At 34.4% G+C, this 12,473-nt stretch overlaps 1 protein-coding gene across 1 annotated transcript in view; it reads left to right on the top strand.

Annotated features, from left to right (window-relative positions):
• Positions 1-3,898: 3,898 nt before the first annotated feature.
• Positions 3,899-12,473, top strand: part of rho-5 (rhomboid-5) — a 216,834-nt gene continuing 208,259 nt past the window's right edge. The window contains exon 1 of the mRNA XM_089638330.1: positions 3,899-4,401. Coding sequence (XP_089494456.1) covers positions 3,899-4,401 — 503 coding nt within the window. The remainder of the gene's footprint in view (positions 4,402-12,473) is intronic.

The raw sequence follows: 12,473 nt of genomic DNA on the forward strand, positions 1-12,473 counted from the left end.
CTATCTACTGTTTAACGAATGCCTACAATCCGTTGTTAACAGACCATATATCTACTGCCTAACGACTGCAATCTCTAATTCTGTGCAAACAAGGGCGGTTTGATTGACAATCCGTTGTTAACAGACTATCTATCTACTGTCTAACGACTGCCTACAATCCGTTGTTAACAGACCATATATCTACTGCCTAACGACTGCAATCTCTAATTCTGTGCAAACAGGGGCGGTTTTATTGACAATCCGTTGTTAACAGACCATCTATCTACTGCCTAACGATTGCCACCGCAATTCACAGAGGCATGTTGAGCATGTTGTGCAGGTATTTCAATGGAGCCTGCTCAAAGAAGCTGGCAGCGTTGACAGTAGTAGATGTCGGCTTTATGCGACCGGGTTATACCTTCTTCATATAATCCGGACCTCTTCAAGACCCGTATTAATAAATACTTTCCATACATAACAAAGCTACCCAACCGGGTTGCAATATAGTTCCCTTGTCTTTACAACTTGTCTTTACACCTTACCTTGTCTTAAAGACCGACAGACTTCGGCCAAAACCATTCTTGCCCAGAATAACATAATTCAATAAAGCACCTACTAATTTTTAAAATTACATGTAAAATTACATATCATTTTTGTTTTGAATTTTTAAGATATGGGTTGGGGCGCTTCGTTTATTTTATGGCACTATTTGTTAAAACTTGACTTCTTTCGAGTTGAGATACCCCTTTGAAAAAAATATGATCAATTTGTAGTTTAATTCAGTAACAAATGCACCCTTTTAATGTTCACTTAATTTCTTATTTTGGACAATTTGAACAATATATATATTATATTTTTATAATTGTTTTTTACATTAGCTCCATACAGGGGGCCTTGATAGAAAAAAAAGGAAGGAGAGAAAGTTCCGGGAAGGAAAAGGGTATGAGGGAGATCTAGACAAACACCATCACTCCTTGAACCCGGGCACCCTTGCTAAGTCACCAAACGCAGAGAACCCCTAGTGGTGACCTATTACAAATGTACAAACTAAAAAATATATACACTACAAACAAAAACAAATTGTTGAACTAAAAATACTAGGGAGATATAGCTGTCCAAACTTTAAGATGCAATAGCTCACCATTCTCGTTCCATCTTATAAGATGCCACTACACAAGGGAAAATGTTTGAAAGATTTCTCTGCAGCGGAAAATTTGTGGCACTTCTTGACTGTTTTAGATCTTGTATCACATTTCTGATACGAGACTTAAACATACGGAGGTAAAAATGAGTATGGGAATATAAAACGTAGAAGACAGATTTGTAATTTATATAGGTTGCTTAAAATAACTCGTTAGTATAGCTTCTCGTCGAGCCCAAAGGGTTGACAGATGATTGCACGAAGCAAATAACAGAATTACATTTGAAAACACATCTGTCTAATAAATTCCCTTTATTAAGCGACTGAATTCGCTCTCGCGGCGCGATGTGAACGAATGATCCGAATGATTCAATATGTCGGGATAGTAATGGCTTTAATGTGTGGTAATAATAATTGTTGGAATAATGATGCATTGCAAATTGTAAGTAATATGATACTTCAATGTTTTGCTTTCTATTGTTTGCTATTATCAAAAATATTAAAGGAGAAGTTATAGGTTTTGATTCGCAAATTCGCAACTGCTCTGAATTATTACACAATTTTAACTCGCTTTTCGGTAATGACTTTGTATTGCAGATTTGTTGCAGAAAATACATTCTCTGTTATTTTTTTTTAATCCAACAAGATTATGTAGGAGGGTAGTGCAATCCCATTCTGCCATATTACATGATGATAAATTAAAGTAAATGATCGTCTATCAGGGAGGTCGCCGCATCGTCTGCATCCATCGCTTATTAAGCTGAGCCACTCGGAAGCAGCCCTAACGATGACGTATGTTCATTTTCGTGTCCTGCCCCAGAAGCTGGCTAGTCGGTGGCGAAGTAAGGCGGGGAATGAGTGCACCCTCCCTTTTGTGAACATCGTGGAGGCACTGCAGAACCTTGGTAGTTACATAAGTTGCCTGTATGCGTTGTTGTAACACACCCTCAGCTTGTCCCATTGAGCTACTGGATATTGTGTTCACAGATCTAATGTGTATAGGGCAGTGCAGTAGGTACGTCTTAAAGAACAATTTTATAACATCTTCGCTATATTGGTAGAACCGCCTTGAGACCATTCCGGCCTTTATACTGATGCTCTCCTTTTTCATTCCATATCTTCTATATCCTCTATGTCTTCTGTAAGGATATGTCCCAGATATTTAACCTGTAAAGCTACAAGCACTTCATTTCCTTCTAGACGGATTGGTGGAACATTTAGTGGCTCCTTGTTATGTTTGAAAACGTCGATGACTGACTTTTTGGAATTGTACAGCAAGTTATGTGAGTTTGCGTACTCTTCGCATATTTGTACAAGCTCATCGCTTTAATCGATAAATTGAATTTCTAGCTATTTTAGTTAATTTGTCGTTCAGTTATATGTTATTTATGGCATAATTTTAATTTTTTTCATTCATGTACGAGTTTTAATGATGTTCAAAAGACCAAATAATTTGAATAAAAGTATGTGTTTTATACTGCTAAAGAAACGTTTGCAGGGTATATTCGATAAATTCAGCGGATCAAAATAGTGTTAATAAACATTTTAGCCCAAAAAAACTAATTAATGTAACATGGACAAAAAAGACAATAAATAAGAAAAAATTTACAAGATTTTAATTTGAGAAATTCATAGGAAATCACATTCATCGTACTTTTGTGATTATTCGACCTGTACAAGATAAATTCATCTAATCCAGTATTTCTCAAAGTGGGCAATAACGCCTCCTGTGGGCGCTGGAGGCTTTCCAGGGGGGCAGTAGAAGGCTCAAAGAAAATTAGAGGGCGTTAAGGAAATCTAGAGGGGCGACGGCAGACAGAAAATCCGACGGAATTTAGCTGAATTAAATAATGTTGTTTTACTTCCTTATAACACAACATTTTTTATAACAAAACTTAGTATTCGCCACTTTGTTAGATTTTAAATTAAGTATAACACTAATATAATGGAATTATATCTTTTCTATCACCGCCATTGGTTCCTCAAAGTTTGTACGGAAAACTGTAAGATCGGACTATCCACCTTCAGTTCGTATCATCTTTGTGGCTGTCAACTTTTAAAAAGTTTTTGTGAAATAACGCGATTTTTACAAACCTGCATGAATTGACATGATTATCTTACTTGTTCTAACTTGCTCTGTATGAATTCGGTTACTCATACGAGGTAAACAAGTGTTTCCAAGTTTATTTTGTTTCGGTCAGTTCGTGTTAAATGTACAATCTATATATAGGCAGTGATTGTTTATTGTATTTTCATTAATATTTTAGCGCGGAATATGTGTCACACCCTATATATCCTATCCATATAATAATGCATGTTTAATCATATTTGCAATAACTTGAGTTAAAAAAATGAGGGGCACTATATTTTTTTTTATCTTCAAGCAGACGGTGGTCAAAATAAGTTTGAGAATCTGTGATATAATCTAAAGGGTATGGTTAGTAACCAGGTTTAGTGTTGTGGGTTCAATCCTCTACAACTCCTCCACCGTAGTTAGATACTTATAAAATACAATTAGGGCAGTAATGAAGATTATTAGTCAAAATTTTCAAAACTTATTTGTAACTTGGGAATTTATGTCCCCTAATGATATAATTTAAATCTTCAGAAATTTTTGTATTATTTTATTTCTTCTTGGGAAACAAATAAGGATATGGGTCATTAATATTCACTGTTAATATCAGTGAAGTTTCCGCTGTGTATAATGGTATTTTGTATGAAAACTAACCCAAATTTTCTCTCCTTTCCAGGCGCCCTGTGACCTCCATCGGTAACACTATGACTTCCCAGGGCTCCAACGCGCAGGGCGGAGGGTCCAACGCGGGCGAGCGCCAATCTGCTCCCGCTAATCTCCCTGCCCCCTCCTCGCATCCCACCACCATGGCCTCGCCGCTCCTCACGCAACAACAACAACAACAGCAACAGCAAATAAACCTACAACAACAACACCAACAGCAACAACAGCAACAACAACAACAGCAACAACAGCAGCAACAGCAGATACAGCAACAACAACACCAGCAATTACAGCATCAAATGATCCAGGTATCGCCCCCTGCCTCTCCCCCCGCGGACGTTGCGCCTCGGTTAGGAAGAACGATGTCCAGAAAGGAACAAGTGAGGAACTTTGTAAAGAGAGAGACTGCGCTCTTCTTCGGGGTTGAGGAAGAACACCAGGAGGAAGAGAAAGAGCTGTGGAGGGAGAGGAGGATCAGATTAGCGCAGAGAAGGTACGGACCGCTCCGGGATGACAACGACAACGATGGAGAAATTAGATACAGGTAAGATCTTAAATACATTCTTGATTTTGGTTTCACGTATTCTAGAGCTTGATATTTGTTTACATTTTGCAAATGTCATAATTGTTACACGGATATAAATTTCACCTGATAAAACACGTGTTCTTTTCCTAATAAATACCATGACGGAATGCGACAATATCAGTATCTCAATTTCAATATCAGTACTTGTATGAACACGTTTTCCGGTGTCCTCGTAAAGCATTCACTTTTAATTGATACTTTGTTAGGAACTCTGTCAATTTCTGAGTTTAAGGCCTGCAGTCCCATTTATAACAGAGAAACAAATAATTGTATCAGATTTAAAAGAAAGTAACAGTATTTTTATTAGTAAGTTGTCTCCATGTATGAATCCTGCTTTCCTCAATTCGCTGAGAAATAGGGAAAAAATAAACTAGGAGGACCAACGGAAAATGCGATTAAAAATGTGGTGTAGAAACACTGTTTTAGATTCATGTTAAACTACCAACATGTAAATGTAATGGTGGAAAAATATTTAAATTTAAATATTTTTAAAGGTTCTGTTATTTTGAGTATAGCATTAATTGATTTACAGCTGTATGGGGCCATTTTCAAACTAGATAAGTAATTGGACTACGGAGTACAACAATTTAAAGCGACGCACCACGTCGTGTAAAATTTTGAATCGGGACGTTAAGAGGAAGCTACAAGCCAAAAATGTGTATATCTTGGTGTACCTTATATATTAGGTATTAGGCATTAAAATTGCTTGACAAACGGAGTCTAGAAACGTTCGATTTCAAGCAAAAAACTGTTTTTTTTATTTATTTTGTAAATAATTTTATAAGAAAGCAAAAAGTTGATCAAGTTAAACTATCACAGATAATCTTAGCTCTAATACTGTATTTTTTTAAGTTGTTTACTTTATGCGTTCACACATTTCTAGTGAAAAAATATTTTTTTTAGTAGTTTGCATTTATATTTTTTACTGAGTCATTTATTGTTTTAATTGTATTCTACTCAAGCGAAGCGATAGGAAAACCTTCAATTTATCTAAAGCATATTTTTTAGTATTCACAATGTACACCAATTCGTTATAAATATTAATCAAAATAGTGATTTGGTATTAAACTTCGCCTTAACAATAACACTCCGTATGTAGATGGCGATAAAGTTTAAATTCTTGCTAAACACCAACCGCCTGTTTTAATTTATCAAGAAAACAAAAACTGCCAAAAAGTGTGTTTTATTTTATTTTACCAAGTTCAGGCACATATGATAGATAGTAACTGTAAGTTAAGTTATACGATAAAACCGATAACCGAAACGTAGTCCGTAAGAAGGAGATTTCGAACATTAAAGCCTTAAGCCATTAAGGTGTGATACATATAGGATTATTTCAAAGACCAAGTTCTCGCAGTATTTAATTAAAGCATCAAAAATAATTCTAAGCGTTCAAATTTTTAAACCAACGACGTATTATTCGATTTTGCATTACTTTGTAGTGCTTCGTCAAACTCAAAAACCACAAATTCACTCGAAACACCTTCTAAAATAGGTCACATTCAATTGATATTGTTTTAAAAGCGTGGATGGTTTTCGAGGAACTATCAATAATTTCTAAGCAAATTTGAGAACACAATAATTGTTTAAAATACTGTTTAATCAATGTTGGGTTTAAGACGCACTTTTCAATTTTCATCTATAATTTCTTTACGTAGAATTTCGAGATACTTTTTAGGCAAAGAACTTAAATAAGAAATACTAGGTGGATGTAAACTTAAAAAAAGAAGTTTGATTTCTGGAACTGATTGTAATTATAGAATCGTCAATTTTAAGAATCTCTCTGTGTTTTTATTATTAGGGCCAGTTATTTCACTGAATTTATACAATTTATAAAATTTAAATGCTATTCAAGTTCTGTTATTATATCACTATTGGCCAGTTGCTTCACATAACTGAGATGATAATAACAGAACTTGATTTAACACAAAACTTGAAAATTAACTTTGAAATTTTTGAGGAATTTGAGGATTTTGAGGAACGGGTTCTGAAGTTTTTCATTAAAGTTCATTAGTTATTTTATCTGTCCACCACGTTCAGTGCTCCCAGTGTATATTTAAGACTTGAAATAGATCTAATAACAGTAAAAAACTATCATCCAAAGAAAGGCAATAAGGTTTAGAACGTTCTAGAAATTTAATTATAAACTCCTGATTCCTCAATAGATTCCAAGTAAGTCTTGGAGATGAGAGATGACGGCGCAGAAGGATGTTAAATCCACGCTGTTAAAGTAATGCATTCTTCATCTCCAGTTAGCGAAGCATTCGTCAAAGTGAATCAAAAGAACAATTAACCAAGCTCCTTTGTCATGCAAACTGAGTGTAATTAAAAATATTTCGTTCGTTAACCAAGGATTAAAGACTTGCTCCGTTTAGCGCGCAATCAAAATTTTATTTGAAACGAAAAAGTTGTTAAACTCAGTTTATATTACTTTTTTTGCTAATATAATAGAATACATACTTTTAGAGCGCAAAGGGAATACTGCTAATACAAATTGCAGCTATTTTTTGCTATTTTTTTTCTTCTGACGACGACAAAGTTTTTAAGTGGAGTAAGACATCGCTTTTTAATATTGATAAAATATTAAGGCTCATTAATTTGTTGAGAAGTGAGTTAGTTAAGAGCTTTACAGATGCACTAATAGAGGGCAGTGCAAAGAGCTTGCGTGGAAGTCCGCAAGATGGCAGCTAGTAGCCAGTAGTCGCCAGGACCAGTGAGAATGCTCCCAGACAAACTTAGTGTTTCAGATCCTATTTAGCCAGCTTCTAGTCAGGTCATTTATTCATTTATGTAAGAACCATTTATTTATAATCTTCTTCCTCCTCCTTGGAGAACTGTTTGTGGGAACACAACAGTAAGCGTTCAAAAAGAAGAAGAAAATGGTATGAACGGGAGATATGCAAATACGAATGTTAAACGTTTATATTGAAACATGATGTAATGAACCGAAAATTGTAAAAATATTTAGTTAAAAATGGCTTGTTTAAAATAGAACAAAAATCTCTGGACAAATAAATGCCTAAGTTGCATTTAAATGTAAGTTTTTCATACCTACAGCATATTAAATGTCGCATGAACAACGCCTGTCTTAATAATTTTCGGAACATTCTTTGCGATTTTTTCTATCGAGGGAATTTCATTTAAGTACCGTTTCGGCTATATAAATGTGAATATTTTATCTTCAAAATTTACGTACATATTTTTATGAACTTAAAAACTTTAAAGTGTTCTTTAGAAATTTTATATACATCGGTAGAAATTCGGGATGCGGGGCTCAAATACCTGTTGAACTCTCCGCAGTTATGTAAAAAGGCACAAGTACTCGTAGTTAAATAATTTTACTGGCAACCTTATCTCCATAATATAATACTGGCCCTAACGATACGAAAAAGCGACAACGCTATCTGCTGTAATACACCAGTGCGCATCAGTTTGAGGACAATCAATATTTAACACAACCATTGCGGTAGCTGTGGTTAACAGTTAGAATTGGAAAAGGATTCTGTCTCACTCGTAATATTTTTAATCGTAATTATGACCTTGAGGGACACTGCTGCTTATCATTGCACAAGCTTCCATATTAGACTTGAATTAAACGGTTCCATGACAACTCAACACAGTGACAAATCAACACACTTTTAAAAAGTAATATAAAGTCATTAAAAAAGGTGAAATTTTTTTTTTAACCTAACCTAACCTGCATAACCCAGTTAATAAAGTTTTTGTTTCATCACTTTCCACGACTTTATATAACTTTTTAAAGATGTGATGAATTATCATTGTGATGATTTATCCGATTACCGAATTAAACGCACTGCGGGAACACTCAACGTGTACACTGCACAGGTTTTCTTAACAGACCGGTAATTTATAATAAATAGTTACAGTTTCACTGAATGTAGGGTCTCCACACTGTCAGATACAGATAGGTAATTGGGCAGAGGAATGCAGGAACATATGTTTAAGGGAGATGCATGCAGTTTCATCAATATATTGACTACTTTTTCATTATAAAGTGAATTTTACATGCACAATCTGTTACTTCAATACTTATAATCCATTGCCGTCATCTTAACTCTAAATTTTGTGCGAAAATGCTTTCATTGTGTGTCAGCAGAACAGTTTACAGCTTTCAGATAAACAATCAGGGATACCAATTAAAAAAAAATTTCGGAAAATAACTAACCGCTTGCGATCCGATAATGTTTATAAAACAGCTTTTAGCTTATCTAACCGATAAGGACTATCGGACCGACAGCTTTTCCTTACATTTTGTTTACCTACTTACCGACAATGTGCTACTGAAACTCTCTCTCTCTCTTTCTCCTTCAATATCGTAAGCAAGTATTTTTGTCTTCACGATAATTGTGGGACATAAAGTTAGTGTAAAGCGAGACAGATATATTATAGTAGTATAAAAGCCCATGTATAACTTTCATCTCTCTCTCACATCCCTGCTCGCAACTAGTATCGTAATTTCTATACTCGGTTAGCAATAATCTAAGCAATCTAATCTCGGAGTATCATTTTATGAATAAATGAACAAAAACCAATGTCAATAATCAAATTTTGTCGGACTACATGGTCGAGTGGTTAAGATACTTGACTATGAATCCGGAGGTCGCGGGTTAAAATTTTTCTTTATATTTTTGTGTTTTTCACAATTAATTAAGTTATATGTAGTATATTTGCGGCACTTTCCAGGGTGGGCGATATCATTAATTAACGTCAAAAAGGCGACAAACATTGATGGAATGCGATTGCCTGGTTTAATTAATAATCGTACTGATTAAAATGGTGTTACTTTTGGAGTAGACAAACCAATGTAGTGTTCTCTATATCTTTGGATGGAGAATTTTTTTTTGGGTATTTCAAATCCTTCAGTGAAAATATAAAAATGCTTACCTTGAATTATTTAACGGTTAAATGCGGAAGTCGCGAATTAATAATAAATTCCGGACCTGAAAAGCGTTTCCTTTTTTTACTTCCTAATTATTTATAACGCTGCGAACTTGTAAGAACGTAAAAACGAGAATTTGTAAGGGGAAACCTGGAGACTTGAGATTAACAATGCAAATCTTTAGGGTGAAGAATACATATATAAGATCCGGGGTTTTTTGTAGATTAGTATTTAAACCAAGAATTAAATACGAAAGTAAGATAACTGATATTTTCACAAGAAACGGGACGTTTTAGTTCAGCAAAAACATAACTTAAAACAGAACTGTTTCACTAAAATTAACAATAAGTAATTTTTAAAAATCCGTTGTGTCTCTCTCTTCCTCCGGTTCCACGAAATCTAGAACTTTTGTTTTAAATTTAATTTTGATTTTCATAATTAGAAGTGTTCGTTTGGAGAATTCGGACAAGCGATAAAGTACCTACCCAAAGTATAAAATTTTTAGGAGATTATTATTTTAATTGCCATTTTTTAAATTTATAACTGATTGGTCGAGAATTCAGACTATCCGTGGCTTATCACGGGTCTGCGCTAGTATTTTCATGTTGATATAGCATTACGTTAACGGTAATAAATAGTTTTACAATGAATGAACAGCTTTTATCAGTTTTTTTCTATGATAAATTCACCATTTCAATTGGAATGCTATTAATTAATTTCTATAATGAATCATGGAATAAACCTGTTATATGATGTATAATAACAACTCGATGAAAAACTTGACTTACTACCATGTCGTTTGTTTGGTTAAGCCGGTCCTAAACTAGGCTCAAGGCCGGCTTTACCACACCAACATTGAACGGGTGTGTAAGAATCTAATTAGTAAGTGTACGAACACAAAGAACGCGTGTTTCGGCTTTCAGATTACCAGCACTCAGTGCCTGAGTCCGCCGGAGATGATTGGCGCCGAGTTGTGGACACATATAACGCTGGTAAAATCCGCGCCATTTGCGCGGTAGCCTGATAGCAGCTGTCAATTTTAACAAAATATCAACATCGTCAGAAGAAGATTTTTTACTTAAGGAGAATTCTTTCTTGAAATTAAGAAATAAAAAATTGGTATTCATCCAATTAATAGTAGTAGAAAAAGTCATGGTGAATATCATCACTTGTTTAGTGAGCTTAAGGCGGACGAAGAAAGATTTTTTAAATATACCTTAGTATAAAATTTTTTTCAGTTCGTACTTTTGTTCGTACCGTTTTCATTCATTTCCTTACTGATTTCTTTCCAGCACTTGTCGACAACATTTCTGTTGCCATGTAAACTGTTTCTTTTATCCCAGATCGACGATTTGTTAAACACAGCAGCAATTAGTAAGTTGCTCATTTTGACAGGACTCGTTTATTTATGCTTTGACACTAGCTTCCAAAACAAGCTTTACTAACCGGCCGCACCGGCGAGTAGGAATTAAGAATTCATTCCGGTAAAGCTTCTCGTGTGCCGAATCCCAATCTAGCTTCCCTTTAATACAAAATTGGTGTATTTCAAATATTTTTTAAATATTCAGCATTGATTTCTTAAATATCCCAGGTAGATAAAACTGCAAAATATTTTTTATTTTTATTGCCTTTGGGGTAGGTTTGATCACATTTAAAGTCCATTGTACTTGAGCCGCGGCGCTGTACCCCAATAAACAGTCCGTTTTGAACGTCTGCGCTGAATGGTTGTGGTTTATTTGTGTGAAATTTTATTATTTTTCTGTGAAATGGAGGCGACAAATCAAGGTATGTATTAATTTTTTTCATCGTGTTAGACCATTTATATTTTCCAGATTGCATGTAAGATATAATCAAAAATAACATAAAGCAATATTTATTCATTTATCTGGTTTCAAAAGTTTACATGGTCTGAAAGTTTATTTCTATGCATTTCTATGATTCCAAAAAAAATTAGTCGCAAGGTTGACTCATCATTTCATTTGGCTGAAATTTTTCTGCATCTGTTTGCGTTTTCATGCCATTTCTTCACATTCCAGTGATACAGCCATCAATTTCTAACCGAACGATATTCGATATTTGGTTACGAAACCCAAAGGAAGACCGAGCAAACAAGATATTACGTCATGTTATTCGACATTTTGTTTTGTAGATCCTACTGACGATATTTTGAAATCACTTAAACATTCGATTAGTGAAGTGACCATTGGAATTCACATGCGTTGGAAGAAATGTGGAAGACGTGCTCATAAATTTGTGAATAATTATTCCGTTTGACTCAACAAAGACATTAATTTTAGTGATATTTTTTATGGTGCAATACCTTCTTGTAGTTACAATACGACGTTAAACGTTACAAGTGCTTCCAGACGCGGTCGCCCAAAAAAACTTTTTGCGGATTGTTGCGAAAAAACCAAAGCAAAAGAAGTGAAAAAAATCCTTCAGTTCTCCAACAAAACACAAATATCCATGGTGGCTCAAGCATCTCTACGGGCTTCTGGTAAAAAAGATGCTGCTTCAATGGTGGGCAAATTATTTTCATCATCGCCGCGATATGCCACAAAAATTAAAAAAAAATAATATACCTTATTCCACACAAGCAACATTGACGGCAAATCAAGCTCTGTCTTTGATCGTATAAATATTATACTAAAACAATTAAGTTTTTGTAGGTACAAACAATATTTAAATTGATGCCTGCCAGTGTAAAAAATAATTAGAAATATATTATTACACAAAACTCCTTCTTTTTAAACTACCTTTAAAATGACGTAAGACTCGAAACATGCTAACTTGTTCACAAAAACGACAATGGAGTAGAAGGGTAAATTATTGAAAGGACAAAAATATTCTAACGTGTATTAATATTAGTAAAGTACTTAAAGCGGTGCCTACACTGCCTACCTATATAATATTTTAAGTATTTTTTTTTCTTAAACACTTTCATATTTAATTACCTTCAAAATGACGGAGGTTTTAAGGCTATAAGTATCTTATGTTGTTCAATTGAAATTGGAGTATTGGGAAGATTTTTTATTGAAAAGACTAGAAAAATTTAATCTCTTCTTATTCATGCGAAAAGCTTGAAAATTAATGTTTATATACGTTTTATTTTTTAAATACTTTTGTATTT

Source organism: Hesperophylax consimilis, chromosome 12 (assembly GCF_061612785.1).
Source record: "Hesperophylax consimilis isolate HC1 chromosome 12, BYU_Hcon_1.0, whole genome shotgun sequence".
Taxonomy (NCBI): domain Eukaryota; kingdom Metazoa; phylum Arthropoda; class Insecta; order Trichoptera; family Limnephilidae; genus Hesperophylax; species Hesperophylax consimilis.